At 40.6% G+C, this 20264-nt stretch overlaps 1 protein-coding gene across 3 annotated transcripts; it reads left to right on the top strand.

Annotated features, from left to right (window-relative positions):
* Positions 1-3348: 3348 nt before the first annotated feature.
* HUS1 (HUS1 checkpoint clamp component) lies at positions 3349-16981 on the top strand. Of its 3 annotated transcripts, none has more exons than XM_074988029.1 (8): positions 3349-3433; positions 5591-5718; positions 6943-7119; positions 7813-7920; positions 9107-9181; positions 12384-12483; positions 12924-13055; positions 13667-16979. In XM_074988029.1, exons 1-8 carry the CDS (start codon positions 3382-3384, stop codon positions 13747-13749), a joined length of 855 nt encoding a protein of 284 aa, XP_074844130.1. In that variant the 5' UTR covers positions 3349-3381; the 3' UTR covers positions 13750-16979. The 3 variants fall into 3 exon arrangements, with proteins under 3 accessions (XP_074844130.1, XP_074844131.1, XP_074844133.1); XM_074988032.1 differs by lacking the exon at positions 3349-3433 and adding an exon at positions 4169-4661; XM_074988030.1 differs by lacking the exon at positions 9107-9181 and having other exon boundaries at positions 13667-16981.
* The last annotated feature ends 3283 nt before the right edge of the window (positions 16982-20264 follow it).

The following is a 20264-nucleotide window of genomic DNA, read 5'->3' on the forward strand; positions in this document are numbered from 1 at the left end:
AAGATAAGACATTTTGCCACTAAAACCCCATCAAGTCACACAGATAGTTATTTCTGATGTATATGTACCCTCTCAGCTTCTCTCTTCCCTTTAGTTTTTGATTTATCAGCTGGCTTGGTATAAATAAGATAGCTGGCATTCACCCCTTGAATATTTCATGCACCATCTCTGAGACATACCATTTTCTTTTCCCATAGGATTCATCCAATAATATTAATACCAACAGCATTGCAGCTTAGTTGCTAACTACCTGTGACACCAGAGAGTAAGTTTTTTCTTATTTATAAATATCTGCCATATGCCTTAGTCCTGTATGATGTTTCTCAAAATCTCTGATAGTTATCTAAAATTCAGCCGATGACCATGAAATTACATTGTGCTAGCTGCATTGTTAGGTATAGAAAATTTGCTTGAATGCATGGCATTGCATTTTTCTCTCTCTTTGAGAAACCAGATTCCATGGTTAGCAAACTTTGCTTCCATGGCAAACAAACAGCATCTGCAATTTTTTCAGATCACTGTACCCCCATCTTGTAAAGTGACAAGCACTTTATGCATGGTGCATAAGTCTTCATTTCATATGTACTTCAAGCTGAGCAAAGTGAACACATCAGGGAATTGCTCCCCTTGTGTTTCAGTTATTAGGCCCTGTGGGTTTTTCCACTCTGAGTCCGGAGAAGTATTTACTTGTAGCTTGTTTTACTAAGAATAGTTTGGAGGTTGTGAAAAATACAGCTGACATAAAAGCAAAGCAAAATAAGCAGATGTTAGTTCTGCATGCGTTTTAACCCGTTTATCATTTCTTTTGTTTAGTTGTTTTCATTTTTCATATTTAACATGCAGAAATACAATTCTAAACCACTGTAAGCAGCATTAACCAAATAGAACAGAACATGAAAATGAACTTAATTTAACAAACTTGGACCAATCATTAAAATATTAACAGACTTTAAAAAGATAAATCATAAAAAAGAAACAGTGGTACTGGAAGATACTACTACATACAAATGCAACATTCTGTTTAAAAAAGAATGTAAGAACAAAGAATGAAGAGAAAATCAGTTCTGATCAGAGGACTTCCATGCAGCACAAGTTACAGGCTATGTGGAAAGCAGACTTGAATCTCACTTTTTGCTCTTGATTTATCCTGCAAAAGCCCCTGAGGCCCTGCACCTATGTGACAATTTAGAACTGCTCAATTATTTTGGGGTGAAGAGGAATCTTGAGCTTTGTTCCTGTCTGCCTGACTGACAGTTCTATTTTTAGAAATGGGAACTAGCTTGTCTCTTCAGGGTACCCAGTCCCTTTGCAGTCCCGTTAACTCAGTCATATGGGGAGAAGACAACTCATCAGGGACATCTATTGCAGTTGTTATACAACACCTATTTTAGTGGTATCATTCACTATCTTTTATGGTAATGCAGTAGGGGGAAACATGCATTCTGCCTCCCAAGAGTGGGCTTTGGTGGCAAACCGATCCTTGTCAGCTGCTGAGGGAGATGCTTGGGATCTGATTAGTATACTATGTGAGTGCAGACTCCAGAGAAGTCTCAGGGTTGAAGCCTGGATTTGGCCTGATATGCTTTTGTTTATAACAGAACCATCTGAATGTGTTCTAAGAAATTTTTGCCCAAGTAATTTAAATGCAAGAATGCAACTCATTGTCATTTCTGTCAAGTGTTCTCCATTTTGCCTCCTGGCCCGCCTCCTCTAATATATGATGTAAACTAGGATTACCATATGTGAACTTACAAATAAGAGGAAACTCCTGAGAGGAGGTGTATCTGCATCAATATCTACCAACTCATGTATTAATGTACTATGTGTACAATTACACATCAATACAATGTGAATTGGTAGATGCAAATACACTCAGGGATGTCCTCTTTTTTTTTGAAAGTTCAAATATGGTAACCCTAAAAAAATTGACACATGAATTTTTCACACAAGGTGGATTGATTAATTATCCTCCTTGTAGATCCTACCACTGGAAAATTCATGCACTTGTTATTGTTGCTAGTTTATTGTGTAACAACCCACTGCTTTTATTAGGAGTCCAGATGGATGCCAAGGTACCTTGCATTGCCATTCCAATGAGTATTTGCCTGTTTAGGCTATTCCCTTCTAGTCGCTAGGGGGAATGAGAGCTGTAATCTATTTACAGTCACCTCTAGTTTCACCCTCAGCGGTTCTCTGATGGAAGGTAACCTATTCCCTCCACTACACCCACTGTTGCTTTCCATGAGAAGAGCCTCCTTCCTCCTCCCAGTCGCACAGGGTAAGAGATTTTTCCTTTATTTATTTAATTAATTAATTTTAGTTACTTCAGTTGCTCTTCTCACTCTAACCCATCTGCCCAGATAGTTATAGGGAGAAAGAGGGCACAGGACCCTTGCATGCTCTTCGACATAAGGACTGATTTATTGTTCTGTGTTTGTGCAAACACCAAACATGGTGGGATCCTTGCCCCTGACTATGATTCCTGTCTGCTATGAATACAAATACATAATAACAGCATCTTGGATCCTATGGTTTTAAGCACTGATTCCATATAGGAACCACCGTGTACCAAGACCAGCTCAGCATAAATGTCTTTTGTACTCTAAAGCTTGGTTTTTATTAGTACGAATAGACTTGTACATCCCCTCATGCTATAACCAAGGGTGAACTCCCCAGCCCCATCTAGCGTTCGCATTACATCATTAGCTTTTCCACACGGCAAGTGCTTGCCAAACTTCTTTACAAATATCCAATCGCCGTACCCTTTTCTCCTCTGCTTCTTTTCACTGTTTCCTAATCTTTATTTAAGCCTGAGTCCTCTACATGGCAACATTAGTTTACACCAACGTAAATAATTGGTGTAATATAACAGAGCGGAGAGTCAAGCACAAATCTAACCCCACCTTTAATTGTAACCTAGTTTCACTTTTTATTTCCCTTCTTTTGTACCATTTCTAATACTGTGGCTTTTTGTTCAACGCCTACCTTTTTATGGGGGTGGATTTTTTTGTTTTGTTCTGTTAATATTTGGTACCAAATTTCCCCTCCCTCCTTTAACTCGTGATTGTTTTTAAAAGGAACATAACCATTACCACCACCTTTGCACATGCAGTAGCGGAGTGCATTGGGAGTGGGTCTGTGATCTGAAACAGCCCCTCTCTTGTTGTTGGCCGCGGGCACCGCTTTTCCCCCAGCTCACCTCCCCGGTCCGCCCTCCCGGAGTAACGCCGGCGTGACCCCATTGCGAGGGGAGAATCAGGCCCTTTGTCACGGGGGGGCCCCGAGAGGTGGAGCAGCGCAGGAGAGGGAGGGGAGAAGGGAAGCGGAACTGGGCTGCTCTGGGCGGGTTTGTTTTCTGCTCCAGCCTGCGCGGGTGCTGCCATGCGCTTCCGAGCCAAGATCGTCGACATCGCCTGCCTGAACCACTTCACCCGTGAGCGGGCTGGGCTGAGCAGGGCCCGGCCGGGGGAGAGGGGTCCTGGGCTGACGGGAGCTTGGGGGCGAGCAGGGCTGGGGGAATGGAGCTGGCAAGCTCTGGTGCCCCCTGCCTTTTAAAAGCTGGCCGAGATTTGCCGCGAGCCCCCGAGAGCGCAGCACCACCACGGCGTGACCCGCCGGAGGCGAGGAACTCAGCGCTGCTTTCCAAGCACCCCCGGCCCCACTGAGACCCCTCACTCCCCTGGTGCCCCAGCCCCCGTGAAAGGGGAGGCGGGGCCCAGGTTTAGGGCTTCCCCCAGACCACATTAACTCTTTTTGGGGTCGTGGGACTAGTAGGTTTTGTGGGGCCCCCTAGGCCCTGGAGAGGGGCCAAAAAGAGGCGTTCGTTGGCAGGGTGGGGGATGCCGGGGAGTGGGCAGGTGGCGCAGAGTCTAGAGGGGAGGAGGGTGCAGGAGCAGGTTGGGGTTTGAGGATATGAGCAGGAGGGAGGTGCAAGAACAGATTGGGGGATAGGGGGTATGGGCAGGAGGGAGGTGCAAGAGCAGGTTGGGGGGTAGGGAGTATGGGCAGGAGAGGGGTGCAGGAGCAGGTTGGGATTAGAGGATACAGGTAGGGGGTGCAGGAGCAAGTTGGGGTGTAGGGGGTATGGGCAGAAACGGGGTGCAAGAGTGGGTGGATGTTATGGGCAGGAGGGGGGCAAGAGCAGGGTGGGGATGACAATCTTGGAAGGAGGGGTTTTGTGAAAGTGATGGGGGTGCTTACCTTGTGCATCTCCAGAGGGGCGCACATGGCTTTGTGCCCCTAACTCCCTCACCCCCAGCATGGGCTCCCTGCTGCAAGGGGGTGAGCTGAGCCTCATGGGCCACACTCAGGCAAACAGCAGACCAGGTCTGGTCAACACGCCATAGGTTCACCACCCCAATACAAAGCAATTAACCTGGTTTCTAAGCCTGCTGACAGATCAGTATAATATTTGGTCCTTGTGTAGAAAATTGTATGCCCAAAAGCCATTGCTAAGAAAGATGGCATTGTCTTCATTTAACAAATGAGAAAACTGAGGCACAGGAATGCAACATCTTGCTCAAATTTTCAGAAAAACTCAATAGTAGATCTGGCAATATCTGTCCATCTGGGATATTTCCAGGGCATGTTGCAATGTTACATGTCAACTTAAAGGCCTAATATATTTTATTATACAGTGTATCTCTGGAGAGTATGACCAGGTCAGTTCTTAAACATGTCTGAGAATGCACTACATTTCTTTCGTTTCCTTTTGTAGGTGCAGCCAGATAATTTGAAATGCCCCCAACTAAATAATATCTGGGACAAATTTCAGAGATTTTCCCTTTTAGTAAAAATGTTTCCCTGAAAATCAATATATTCTTTTTTGCATTGTGGTGTGGTTCACACAGATTTACAGCGTGCAGTACACAAACATTTTCAACCCTGTTTTAGTATTCCTTTTAATTTCACATTAGCAGTTTTTAAATTGTACGCTAAGTAGGATGCTCCAAAGCTAAACCATGTCAGTGACAAATTCTGGGGATTTGTGAGGTGGGGAGGGAGCAGAAGATTGCCATATTCCACGATGTTTACTCTCTTTTGCCAGTAAGCTATCACATTAGACAACCATTAATCTGTGGCTTCTTCCTGTGTTCCAACCATTTTCTTTGTAATGCTCCATTTTTGTTTGTGTATTTGTTTACTGTTCGTGGTAATAATAGAACCTATGAACCCTAAACAAATGGGCCTCCTGCAGAGAAATAACCAGACCAAAAAAGGCCCAGATTTTTTAGAATTTAGATAACAGCACATTGGAGATAGGTGTGTGAGGCAATATCTTTTATAGGACCAACTTCTATTGATGAGAGAGACGAGCTTTAGAAACACACATCTCGTGTCACTCAAAAGCTTGTTTCTCACCAACAGAAATTGCTTAAAAAAAGATTTTGCCTCAGCTACCTTGTCTCTTAAAACAAAATAAAGGGGTGCGGAAGGGGACCGGGGAGATCAAAACAGAGTGTAGCGAAATAAGGAGGCCATGGGTTGCCACTTTCCATTGTTTTATTTTAATAATATTCTTTCAAGCACATCTTTTTTTGTCCTGTTCTAAAAGTTTTAGGAAGCCATTTAATGAAACTTCATCCCATAGGCGTGATTACTACAATTGCCAAACTAGCCAAGACATGCACTCTGCGCCTTACAGTGGACAAACTTTACTTCATCCTAACTGATAAAGTGGCAAATGGAGGGGTCAGCATGTGGTGTGAGTTAAGTCAGGTATGTGCTCAAGAAATAGGTTGATACTGCGTAATTAACTATATGTGAAATAGCTCTCATTGTCTTTGAATTAAGGTGATGGTTCTAAGATGTCAGAAGGGCTATAGTAATGTATAGACTTCTGCAGGAATGTATTTCATCAGCAGTCAAAAAAGCAGACTGTGAGGAAGCATTAGGAAAGGGATAGATAAGGAAGAGAGAAAACATCATATCACCACTATATATGTCCACAGAATGCCCACGTCTTGAATACTGCATGCAGCTCTGGTTACCCAAACTTAAAAAGATACCTAAGAATTGGAAAAAGTACGGAGAAAGGCAACAGAAATTAATAGGAATATGGAACAGCTTCTCTAGGAGGAGAGATTAAATAGACTACGAATGTTCAGTTTAGAAAAGAGATGACTAAAGGTGGATAAAGAGGGAGGTTTAAAAAATCGTGAATGATGTAGATAGAGTGAAAAAGGAAGTATTATTTACCCCTTTACGTAAGAGAAGAACCAGAAATCAATTAAATAAATTAATAGGCAGCAGTTTTAAAACAGACCTAAGGAAGTTCTTTTTCACACTCTGCATAGGAAACTTGAAACTCTGCACTGGGATTTTGTGAAGGCCTAAAATGGAACTGGGTTCAAAAATGTGTTTGATTAGTTGATGGGGATTAGATTTGCCAATTGCTATTAACGGAGAGACAACCACATGCTCTGGGGTGTCCCCAAGACTTCTAGTGCCAGAGTCTGGAACTGAATGGACCTGTTCTGTTTATTCACACTGAAGCCTCTGTAACCTGGCCGCTGTAAGCAGGATACAGAGCTACATGTATTGTTGGTCTAACCCATTGTGTCCTTCCTTAGGCTCTTAACGTGTCCTCACATGGCTGAATTCTTTTGTTTCACATATGTTTGGGCTCAGATTTTGTGTGTAGTGCCACTATTAGTGATGTTTTAACTTCGTGTTCAATGGGAGGTGGCATGTTAGGGACTGAAGTTAACAGGTTAAGTAATGGTTTTGCCATGGGGACCCTTATTCCTGTAGTCTGTTTTGTAACAAATTGAACACCCAGAGCAGTGCAAAGTTTCAATTTATAGATGTTCAATTCTGCATATATGTTACAATACTTTAATTCTCTTTATTGTGAGTTACCATATTTAAATATAAGCAGTTTTTTCTGATCATCCCTCTCCCGCTCTGGTTTTCTGTTTTTGTTTTTTTTTTTTTTTTTAGGGGAACTTCTTTGATGAATTCCAGATGGAAGGGGTAGCAGCAGAACATAATGAAATTTATTTGGAGCTGACACCTGAAAATATATCAAGAGCTTTAAAAACAGCCCAGAACGCCAAGACAGTAAAAATCAAGTTGACTAACAAGCACTGCCCTTGTCTCACAGTAGCTGTGGAGCTGGTAAGAGCAGGAATGCTTTTTAAATGGCATTGGGGGCAGTGTAGTAAACAATGTGCTGTTCTCTAAATCTTATAGCTCCTTTTACAGTTATTACTTTCCTGGAATAGTCTTAAATGCTGCTAGGGTAAGAACCTAATTTAACTATATTGGTGGGACCGTGTCTTCTTTTATGCTTGGAAACCATCTAGCATAATGTGGGTGATACTCACCAGGCAGGGAAAGGGCTAATAAAATATTACAGAATGAGTTATATCTTGTTTACCTTTACCTTGTTGTGTGCTTCCATTCTTCTTCCTCCATCCATTGGGCCAGGTTTTACCCTGATTTATACCTCATGCATTCCCATGGATATCGGTAGGTTACATAAAGTAAAAGGGCAAAACTGTTGTTAGGTTGGTTTTTTTTTCTTTTAATTTAGATCTGCCCCATTCAGGATTTTAATATTTACATTGTGTTTCTGTAAGAGTGTTCATTAGCAGATCCTGAGTGGTTTAACAGACATTAATGAACTTAGCTTTGCAAAATCCTCGTCAGGAAGGGAAGTATAATTATGCCCATTTTCTGAAACAGAAAGCTTAAATGTTTTGACCAGGGCATGTTACAAGTATCTGTTAGAGCCATCATTAGAAACCTGATCTCCCTGATCATTAATCTTGTTCCTTAACCACAAGAACTTGATTTTTCTCTCTCAAGCCATCATTATCAAGCAGTAGTCGCATTGTGACACATGATATTCCAGTGGGAGTTATTCCCAGAAGACTGTGGCATGATTTCCGAGAGCCCAGTGTACCAGACTTTGATGTAAGCAACTGTTTTTAAGTCACTATTGAATACACGGGATTGGGGTGAAATGCTATAATCTGCGTATGTTGTTAAACTTTTTTTAAAAAGCCCATCTTGAAAGGTAGCCCAATTATTATCATTATGTGTAACTCTCAGATGTCATCGCAGATGTTTCTTTTTTGAGGTACAAGACGCTACATAACTTTTCACAGAGCTACTATCACCCCAGGTTGTTCACCTGGTACACCATTTTCTATAACTACATTCTCATAAGGTATAGACCCTTTTGTCATGAAATCTATAGAAATGTAAGAAAAAGACCATGTTCTAAAGAGAACAAGTTTTATTTGTAGTTTAAACTGGTTTCTGTCTGCTTACTCTGTTTCCTGTGCTAGCTGTGTTCCCTGGAAGTTGAGTGGGTGGGCTGCCACCCAGGAGAGATTCAGGCACCATCCAGCTAATTATCAGAGTGCCCACAGTGGGGAGCATGTGTTTCTATTGGTGGTGCACATCCACACATGCCTTGGTGCACATAACAAAATTTATTCCAACCATGGATGGAAAAAATTGGAGGGAACGTTGTACACTAGATGTTCAAAACCTTTCATGAACAAGAAGAGTTTTGAATTCATGTAGCTTGGAAATAACTGGGATAAATTGTTGTCTGTTTCACTAGTGAAATTCTTCTGAATACTGAAGTTACTTTGAGTTTACTGGATGCAGTTTTTTCCCCTAGATGTTTCTCTAGATATTTGTTTTGGTAACAAAGCCATACCCTCACAAGTTCCCAGGAATGCTTATCACTGAAGAACAGTAATTCTGATACATATTTTGCAAAATTATTTGTATGAGACCTGCTGTTGGCACTTGACATAGATTAGAGACGTAGGGGAGGGGAAGTGTACATAATTACTGCTCCTTCTAAAGTTTTGTCAACTGCCAGAGGGGCAGCATGCTAGTCTGAATGAACCAGTGGTGTGATCAGGTAAGGGAGATTGTCTGTTTCTTGGTAGTGCACTAGCTTATTTCATTCTGTTGTGCAGCCCTTGCTGAATAAGCATTTGATAGACATTGGGGTTCCGTCTAAAATAAATACAGAAGTAAAGGAAGACCAAGTATTCCACCTAGGCCTATTAACTTGGGAAACAGCATATCACATTGCAGTGTATTTTATTTTTAAATGCAGTTGATGTGAATTTTGTAGGTCAGTATTTACCTACCAGTGCTGAAGACCATGAAGAGTGTTGTAGAAAGAATGAAAAATCTCAGCAATTATATTGTAAGTGATAAAATCTCTCCTGATGTCTTGTAAATGGGACCGTTTGCATTCATTACATAGAATATTTTCTTCTCGCTTTCTGTAGTTGTCCCTTGTTAGCATGCTTGGGCTAGGTTATTTCTTCTGTGGGAAATCTTCAAAGAACATCCAAATGCTGCAAAAAGTGATGGGATTCAGTGTTACTGTTATTTTACAAAGCCAAAAAGTATACATTGTGCTTCATAGTAGGTGGTGCTCTCCCTTCTGTATCAGCATGGAACAATTGCACCAGTGTGATGTTAAAGAGAATTGTGATGCCACAGCTGCTGTCTCTCAACCGAGATGTAAAATGAGTTCCTACTTGGATTGTAAGAGTGTACAGGTTATACTGTCTTATTGATCATACAACAACCTGAGTCCCTCATCCTTCAAATACAGATGTGTATGCTTAAACGTATGAATGTTTGCATTCCCATTGATTTCAATGGGAATATTCATTGAAACAAAGCTGAGGATATGTCTGTGTTCTGGAATTGGGGGGTCTAGTGTTTACAGTTCAACCTGTGTTCTCTTAGCAGCATTGAAATCTTTGCTTCTTGTCCAAAATGATTGGCTAGCATTGCTGAGCTCTGTTTAATGGCTGTCATGTTCCATACTAGGGACAGCGGCTTATCGGTTTTGGATAGAAAGATCCTATTATATCCATTACTTTCCATTTAGGATTGTTGTTTGCCTTAATTGTTGTTTGTTTTTAAACTACTTTGAAATCTTCCGAAGGGAAAGTGCTCTACAATTGCAAAGTTACTTTAGAAACACTATTACTAGCAGAGTTTGCATTACCGTAAATTTTTATTTCTGTGTGATAAAAAAGAATTATTTTGATTGCAGAGGTAGCAGCTCAGCACTTCAGTCATTCAGGTGATATGTAGACACAAAAATCATCTTTGTAAAAAGTGTTCTCATGTAGTCTTTCCCTTTTAAAAGGATAATATCTAGAGTTACAGTCTTTACAGCTCTCTTGGGTGAGCTTATATTTGCTTTGTCCATAAAAGTGTGATCAACATTGAGAAAAGGGTCCATTGAAAGATGTAAATTTTTCATAAGCTTACCAAAGGTATCAGAGAGGTAGCCGAGTTAGTCTGTATCTTCAAAAACAACAAGAAGTCCTGTGGCACCTAAAAGACTAACAGATATTTTGGAGCATAAGCTTTTGTGTGCAAAGACCCGCTTTGTCATCTGATGTCATCTGACAAAGCGGGTCTTTGCCCACAAAAGCTTATGCTCCAAAATATCTGTTAGTCTATAAGGTGCCACAGGATTTCTTGTTTCCAAAGGTACAAATTGCAGTCATCTGACAGCTTTTATCCCAAAGGCTTCACATTATATTAACAACTCTGGCCCAGATAATACCCACATTAGAGTAAATGGCAACACTTCCATGCATTTCAGTGTGTCAGTTCAGTTCTTGTGTGTGCAGTAAAGTTCTCAACCAGGGATACCTGTACCTGTGGGGGTATACAGAGATCTTCCAGGGGATGTATCAACTCCTCTAGATCAGTGTTTCTCAAACTGGAGTTGGAGGATGAATTGGTGGGGTGGGGAGACTCACAAGTGCGGGGATGGCATTAGGATGTGGCAGGTAGGTTAATTACCAGGGGTTCCATGTCACAGGGGACCCACAAAGATAAGTTACATACTTTGTCCCCAGACAGTGGGCTTCAAAGTTCACAAGTGAGATTTAAATACAATATTTATATTCCAGTTGATCAAAGTTTCAATTTTAGAGTAAGTCAGCATGTTTTCAGTAACAATGTGCTGTGACACTTTTGTATTTTTATGTCTGATTTTGTGAGCAAGTAATTTTTAAGTGAGTTGAAACTGGGAGCATGCAGGACAAATCACATTCCTGAATGGAGCACAGGAGTCTGAAAGGATTGAGAACCACTGCTATACACTGAAATACAAGAACAATATTTATATTCCAAATGGGAAAGTAAGCAGTTTTTCAGTACTAGCATGCTGTGGCACTTTTTGTATTTTTAGGTCCGATTTTTAAGTAGTTTTTAAGAAGGGTGAAAGTTGGGGTCACTCAAGCCATATCAGACCCCTGAAAGGGTTACAGTCACCTGGAAAGGGTGAGAACCACTGCAGGATAGGGATCATTTCATTTGCAACTGGCTTGCATCCACCTCTCTCTCTTTCATTTTTCTAAGTTGGTATCAAGGAGCCAAGCACAGCTGTGAAGAGCTCTTTAAAATACTGGGGAGTGACCGAATTCTCTGCCACTGCACAATACCAGCTCGTCTCCTCTCTAATCCCCATCAGATGTTAATCATGGGAAAGATACTTATGGGTTGCAACCTTAAAAAAACAAATCTATATGAAAGTTTTTTAAAGCACTGAAGGTACATTTTCAAAAATCGGTCTTGGGATCTTGGATTATGCCTCACTGAAAGTCTCTGGGACTCTGGCTTCTCAGGACACAAGTAACTTTTGAAAAGGATATTTAAGGTCCTAAACCATATAGGCACTTTTTGAAAAGTTTACCCATTCTATATGGTCAGATGATGTAGTCAAGCTTGAGATATGTCTGATTATTCCTGCTAAGGAGTTTTACATTATTTATGTCCTGTTGCATTATCCTTTTCAAGTATAGCTGTTCCATAAAGTGGTACACTAAAATGCCTGTAAGGTTTCAGACCTGGCATTGCATAGTTGGGTTTGAACTCATTTCGGAAGCAAGGAGAGAGTTGGTAGAGAGTGTAGTACAGGTTGAACCTCTCTAATTCAGAACTCTTTCATCTAGCAACATCTGTAGTCCAGCTTGGTTTTAGTTAGCTGGGCGACCATTTATCAGTGGTGTGGCCAAATTTCCTGTGGTCCTATAAAGTTTATTTGCAACCACCAGTCCTCAGTGGTCTCTTATGTAGCTCTAATTTATGTCTAAATGTCTTCTAAGAGTCTAGTAAGCAGTGAAAGTGTTGGTAATGCTGCTAGATAATATTGACTTCTTGTGGTCCTGTAAATTCTCTCAGCCGGCATCAGTCAGGTCCTGAAGGTGCCAGATGAGAGACCTTATACCTGTATTATCAGAGTGATGTGCTTATATTGGTCTTGGTGCTTTTGAGGTAGGCTGGTGTAAATTGTGTAAGTTGTACATTTACATAAAACTAAATTGTTTTCAGAGGGAGATATGATTGACAAATGATTTACTTACTTGTAGGTGCTTGAAGCAAATCTAAATGGAGAAATGAATTTGAAAATAGAAACCGACTTAGTGTCTGTTACAACCCATTTTAAAGGTCTTGGAAATCCTCCATGGGGTAAGTCTCCCTCTTTGTACTATCCAGTTGTCTATTTTACCTTATTGCATTGGTTTTGGTACTGTTAAACCTAACTCTAGGGCCTGATCTGGTTAATACCTTGGGAAACTCACTCTTGAGAATGCTGTAACAATTAACATATGGTCAACAGATGTTAAATTCAAATAAAATAATGTAGGTTACTTTTTTTAATGGTTTCAATTTTTTGAGCATTTGAGTTTAATAAATTGGTGAATCATTTTGAAGGTAATAACCAAGCACGCTAGTAAATTTGTTCAAAGATTGTGGTTATTAATTTTGTAAGAGACAAGGAATTTTTTCCCTACTTGTAAAAAAAACAAAAACAAACAAATACATATACAATAGTGCATATTGCCTAGAACTGATAATCATCTTGTGTGTGTACTTTTGATACAAAGTCCTCTTTTATATCATTTTAGTATCAGAGGATGAGTCACAAAATTCTACTGAAGACAGAGATCCGGAAAGCATGGCTGAGGCACGCATTGACATTAGAAAACTCCTACAACTGCTTGCTGGGCAACAAGTAAATCCGACCAAAGCCTTGTGCAGTAAGTTCAGTGAATATGACTTGAAGAGAAACTTATTCAGACTGCCATTTTCAGGTTTTAGGTAGGAAGCCTGAGATGACATAGAAGGGCCTAATTTTCAGAGCATATTGAGAACCCACCTTCTGCAATACTAGACCATTTTAAGTGTTGGAAATAGGCACCGAAAATCACAACCCATTTCTGGAAATTTAATCAATAAATTTAAATTAAGCCAATGATGTGCCATTGGAAAGTCCAATCCCATCCCTTGGCAAAATTCTCAAATCTCTAGAAAATAACATAGGTATCTTAGCTACCCTTTCTTTTCTCAGATAGCTTGCCAGAGCATTTAAATATGTTTTTCTAAATGTATTTAAGTGTATAAGATGTGCTATCAATGTGCACTGTCACTGCACTTCTATGTTGAGGTAGATACAAAATCCTACACCATATTTCTATCTCATACAAGTTCAGACCATGGTGGGAGGAGAATACTGGATCACCTCTACATTTTGTTGAAATGGGCATTTCCTCTGAACTTGACAGATTTTCTGCCTCTTCTATATAGAAATTGTACTGGGTCATGTATTTGTGCTACCCTTCCAACTGGCTTTGTGGTGTGTCTTTTACAGATATTGTGAGCAAAAGGATTGTTCACTTTATTTTGCTTCATGAGGAGGTTTCCCTTCAGTACTTCATTCCAGCACTTGCATAAAATCTCTCCTACAGACCAGCAATTCTCTCATCTGAGGACTCTACAAATCGTGAAACAAGCATAAAAAGTGTGGATTTTGTACATCAACAGGCTCTTGGTCTATAACATTTAAATAAGTTGTTGTATATTTTTGTTATATATATTTATAGAATTATTTTAAGGACTTGATATTATATTTTTGTGTTGGTTATATATTGAATTAAAGTGAAAGTATATAGAAAGGTGGCCTTTTTAATGTCCTGGGCGGGGAAATTGTAGAAGTTCACACAGGGTGCTGTTCACTCCCCTCACTAGCTGAAAAAGTAGGTAAGTGAAGAAGTTGTAACATGAATGTCTCTTCAACATTTTATAAGCAGGCATAAACACAAGTTCAACTCAGAGCACTTGAGAATTTTTTAGATGAGGCAGCAATATGAGAGTATGAAAGAAAGGTTTTGCGGGGACCAGGGTACAGACTGAAATAAACACTCCTGGAATTAAGGGCCATCATGAGGCTCACCACCTTCTGGGGGCAAGATGCATTTCTTTGATCTTACTTCTTACTGTTAACATAGTCATGTGTTTTTATAAAACTTGCAAAAGATCCTGGACTTGCCCCTTCTAGGGAGGAGAAGAGAACAAATGGGATAGAAGCAAGTCAGATGTCAATATCAGTTAAGTGTCTCATGGCCCGCAATCAAATTACCCTTATGGGCCACATGCAGGCTGCCACTGCCCACCACAGCTCTAGGGCCTAGATTCCCTCTGAAGCCTAATTAAGTAGTAACTGACCAGTCACATATGCAGTGTCATCTTCTCTTTCCACCCTGTGACATCAGAATAATAAAGAAACATAAAAACCTGTTATTACTTAGGAACAGAAGGTTCCCCCCCACCACTTCACCCCTGATTAATTATGCAGACGTCATAAGGCCTGCAGGATTGAGTCCTGGGGGACATCATTTTGCTGTCACACTTGCAATGAAATGCTTATGTCAGACATCCTGAAATAAATTAACCACTGCAGTGCCTCATTTCGCCACATTTGGCCTTTCCCCACATTTGGCCTTTCCAATTTGTTTCTCTCCCTCACTGGCCAGAAAAATGATAAATTAAGTTAAAGATTTTTGTCTGGATCAAAATGCGGACGCAACTGTAATACTGTATATACTGTATATTCCCCACTGATTCTCATTTTTACTTGGTTATTTCCATGTAGGGGAGAATAGGTGGTTCTACTTCTGATTCTAGTACACAAAATGCTCTTGAATCTATAGGCCATTTGGACACGTGTGCACATTCATACAGTGCTTAATTTAGTTTTAGTCACAGGCATAGTTTGACATCTAGTGGTAAATTTGTTGTACTGCTACATTATTCTCTCTCTCTCACACACTCACTCTCACACACACACACACAGTTATTTTATTTCAATCTATAGTAAATCTAAACTTAGTGCTATTTGCCTGTCATTATGTAATTTAATGCATTCAATTTTAGTCATCTGTGAGTTGAGAAAATGTTATGGTTACTAGTAGTTCTCTGTTTAAAGAAAGAGACTAAGGGATGCATATCAGGATATAAATTGTAAGTCCAAATTGTTGTACTTTAACAGATTTAATCAAGATCAAACTTTAAAAACAAAACAGAAGATACCAGAGAGAGCAGTATCAACTGCTAAAAGCCTTCCAACACAACTATACCTCTTGGGAGTTAGATATAAAAACAGTTATTAGTATGTTTTGATGGGAGGCAAAGTGTTTATCAAGAAATGTGCACATTTGTTTTATGGACGCACAGTGATAAACTAGGTGAAGGAATGTATTGGCTTCGACACATCGACATAGGAAATTTTAGCCTGATTTCCTCTCCTTAGCCAAAGAGAGTGGAAAAATATCAAACAACCTACATCCTTGAGATTACTTTCTTTTTATGTTTTGTGATAGTCTACATATAATGTAATTGTTCAGAGAACCAGGTTGTCCATACCTTGCTGTGCATAAAACCTCTGGAAGATGCTTACATGATACCTAGTTTTGCGTACACTGACCTGCCTTGTATTGTTGGAGGGAGTCTCATGCAATAGTTTTAAAATATTTAAATTACATTATTGTTTGAATATGTTGTGCTTCAGGTATGTGCATGTCATTTATAGTCATTTTAAGAGTTATGTAAGTAGGTAAAAAATCATAAAAAGTGTTAATTTTAAGTTAACAATGTTCTTTTACAGTTTTGTTTTATCAGTTTTGTCAAGGCCTTGAAGAAAGATAAATGCTAATATTATTAGTATGAGTTTTAATTGATAAGAACCAGTATATGCCTAATTATGGTCTCTTCTGTCAAAAGTTCAGTGAGCATGTTTCTACTTGCCTACCTGACAAATGTAATCAATTTCCTCAACGTTAATGAACCTTTGAAAATGTACTGTCTCGGTCTAATGAAAATGTCTGGGTGGTCAGGTGTTGCAGCTCTAAATACTTAATTCTAGTAATTAATTGTTTCAGTTTTTTCATAATCTAGGATTAACCTCAAATTTGTAACTGCAAATCTGCTATTAAATTTTAGAAACAATGTTTTTGCAAGATTTGGATGCAATATGTACTTGCAAATAACTGAAACCCAAATAATCCTCTTCAGTTACTGATCTGTTTTTCAAATTTTAAAAAGCAAAATTAAGCATTGGGCATTTTGAAGAAAGAGACCTATTTTATCTGATTTTTCACTGGGTAACTTGCCTATTTTATCAGAACAGGGCCAAAAGAGAAGGTATAAAGACCAACACTGTATTCAGAGCTGCCTCCAAAGCAACAAGCCCGACAGGTTTTCAATAGCTTGTTTGCTGTAACATGCTTCCAAAATCTTAATGAGCTTTTCTTTGTTTATTGTTTAATTGTCAGCCAGGGGATGACAATTGTATGAAATTAAACTGCCTGTTTTTTGGCAGTCAGTATGCTAGAGGCTTCAGTATATCTCTAAATAGAGGTACCAAAACAAATGGTGGTAGTTCTGCTATATAGTACACTCTGTTTTAACTGGTATTCAATCTCCCCAAATTCTCAGACATATGGCACCAGGTGTTATCACAGCGCCTAGGCTGCCTCCTCCATGGGGCTACCGGATATGACCAAGTTTACAGTAAACCCTTGATTTACGCATAGGTTGTGTCCTGAGCAACTGCCACATAAATCAGTTTTTGCACAAATTGGGGGGAAAGGAGGGCTGGGGGATCCCCAGAATTCCCCTGGCTGGGGGAAGTGGGTGGCTGGAGCCTCTGCTGCAGCCAGCAGATCCAGCTCCCCCTGCAGGAGGATGGAGCAACTACTGCTCCAGCCTCCGGCCACGCGGCATGGCATGTCCCCAGGAGTGCTCGGGCAGCAGCAGCTCCAGCTGTGGTGCTGGAGCCCTGTGCAGTACCAGCTGCAGCATGTCTTGGCTGCAGGGCTCCTCAGGCAGCGGCAGCTCCAGCTGAAGCATTGGAGCACTGGGCTGCTCAAGCAGCAGTGTGGCTTGGCCCCAGGCAGCTCCAGCTGTGCCTGCCCATCTCCATCCCCAGCATTGCGAGCCGGGTAGCAACAAGGCAGGAGCTGCCTCCTAAGGAGCCCCTGAGCCAGCCAGCAGCAGGAGGCGAGTAAGTGACAAGGTGGTGTGCAGTAAAGTAGGCTCCCCACCAGATTCACCTCATGTTAATATAAAAATGCTTAAGTCAAATCTGCGCAAAGTGAGGGTCTATTGTACTGTATTTCATAACAACTGGAACAATAATTCAATCCAAACAGCTGGAGAATGCAAAGAAAGTTGGCTTCATTATATATTCATGCCATAAGTCAAATGAAACTGAGACTCCCTGGACTAGGGAGAATTGCATTGCTCTAGCTCCATGTCTGCATTATTCATTTATTTTGGTTTTGTATGTGGTAGTTTCGAGAAGCCACAGTCATGCATCAGGGCCCCCTTGTGCAAGGCACTGTACCAACACACAACAAAAAGGATTCCAACACTGTAGTGCTACCCTATTAAATACTGTATAATAAGATGTATACTTTAAATACCTGGGTAGTGTCATATCCAGTGGTGGATCACTGGATAATGAGATCAACGTGCGAATATCCAAAGCAAGCCAGGCACTTGGCTGTCTGTGTGTCAAAGTTCTAAACCACCATAACATCCGGATGTGAACAAAATTGCTTGTGTACAGAGCTGCTGTTCTCTCATCTCTTTTGTATGGGTGCGAAACATGGACACTATACAGGCGTCACATCAAGCAGCTTGAAGCATTCCACATGTGCTGCCTCAATAACATCATGAAGATCTGCTGTCAAGACAGAGTGCCCAATCTTGAGGTCTTTGAGAGAGCCCAGATGACAAGCATCGAAATGATGACTATGAAGTCACAACTATGTTGGACCGGTCACATCAGCTGCATGGATGCCAACAGAATCCCTCGCCAGCTGCTGTATGGTGAACTCTCCCAGGGCATGCGACATATAGGTCGTTCATGGAAACGCTACAAGGATACCATCAAAGCCAATTTGCAGTACAGCAGTATCAAACCTAGGGACCTTGAGGACGCCGCCAGTGACAGAACACAGGGGCGTGCAACAGTCAGAAATACCTGCATTGCCTTTGAGGAAGACTGCTGCCGGCATCTACAAGAGGCATGTGAACGACGTCACAGAGCATCAGCAATGCACAACCCACAGAGTGCAAACTTCCCATGCACTATCTGTGGCAAAATGTGCACCTCTAGAATTGGCTTATACAGTCACCAGAGGGCACCCCATGAGACCAATAACAGATGATCTGCACAGATTTGTCATCATTGGATTGATGGGCTACCATTAATTGATTATTAATAAGATGTATACCTCACAAAATCTTGAGCATTAGAGACTTAGGTTGTCCTTCATTTGTACTAAGAAATGTATGTTATCCCATGTGGCACTGGAGAACAAGGGATAGATACAGTTATTTATTTGGTATATATGGTGTGGTAGAGCCAAGCTGCAGGAGTTCTTATTTATTTTCATGGCACAATAACTTCCAGGAAGCTGTATCATAGTACTCAATGCTATGTGTCATGTGGTTGCTCACGTGGTCATAGTGGTCTGTTTCTGAAAAGCCACCAAAGTTCCACCACAGAAAGAATTCCATGTCTAGTATGAAACCAGTTCAAAAGGCTCCATTGCCTTTGTGGTAAATCAAACTTGGGTTGACATTGAGAGTAGTCTGACAAGATTATTATTTGTCACTTTCTCTGTGAACCATATAATTCCATATCACATATCCTCTGCCATAAATATGTCATCTGGTAAATTTAACCACAATGAGCAACCTGAGGGCACACAATCGTGATGGATTTAAAGTCTTTAACGGTAGATGTGACATATCATGCAATTTCATCATGAGCTTTATTACTCTCTTGTGAACACTGGGCAGAACAATATTGCAGAGAACCTGTAATCAGAGTAGAGGAGTAGATTTAAGTGGGCCTGAAATATTTTGTGTGAGATGAATGAGTCTATAATGCAGCTCAGTACTTAGCCATTGGATAAAGGAGTACCAAAAGTAAAGTATGTAGCTTTTGGCCATTGGTACTCCATCTTACTCCAGCAGATTTTTGTGCATTTTGGCAGCTTCTACACATGCCGCCTCCTGTCAGACTCCCACAAAACTAGATCAGAATAAGGAAATGTTGAAGTGGGGTGCTTATTTTGAAGCTGCCCCCATCTACACTCAATCTGCCATTCAAAGTCTGCACTTTGAAATTCGCATGCCTGCCATTATGCTAATGAGGCACTGAACATGCATGTTAGCCCCTCATTACCGTGCCACCTACAATGAGAGCATGTTTAGAAGCAGCCCTAGTCTTTATTCTCTGACTTTATAAGATGCTTACAATATAGGAGAATTGGATCCAACATAAATCCACACAAGTGTAAAAAATGCTTTATTCACTGATCATTTAGAACTGTATTCAGTTTTCTGCTGGCTTATGCACGATTTAGTGGAGAATATTGATGCTTCCATTTGGTATCAGGCACCATATCTGCATTCGGAATACTCATAAGTACATCAAAGGAGTGTGGCAGAGTGCTAAAGCACATATTTTCTGCATAAAGTAATAAGGCAGGGCATTGGAATATAAATTGAATAAAGTTGGAGAATATGCTGACCCTTGCAGGAGGGGGTTCTTCTGGGGTCTCCAATCTCTTGTTCTATTACCAATTGCACATGGAAATGGTGATTTCTCAGAAACGGAGCTTTGTACGTACAGGCCAACTTGACATAGTTCTAGACAATTTCACATTCAGGTCAAGGAAAACTGAATCAGTCTTCAGCTTATGCTGGAATTAATTTTTGATTAAAGTTGTGCCATCACTAGCTCTCATGTACTATAACCGTGCTTGCTCTGGTGTCAGCATGATTTCCATGAATAGTGAAATTAATTTCAAAATCAGATGCTGAACACCTAAAAACAGACCCTTAAAAGAATTGATCTGTAGCTCAAAGGCAAGCATGGATCTTTCCCAAGTTTC

Source organism: Carettochelys insculpta, chromosome 2 (genome assembly GCF_033958435.1).
Source record: "Carettochelys insculpta isolate YL-2023 chromosome 2, ASM3395843v1, whole genome shotgun sequence".
Lineage (NCBI taxonomy): Eukaryota > Metazoa > Chordata > Testudines > Carettochelyidae > Carettochelys > Carettochelys insculpta.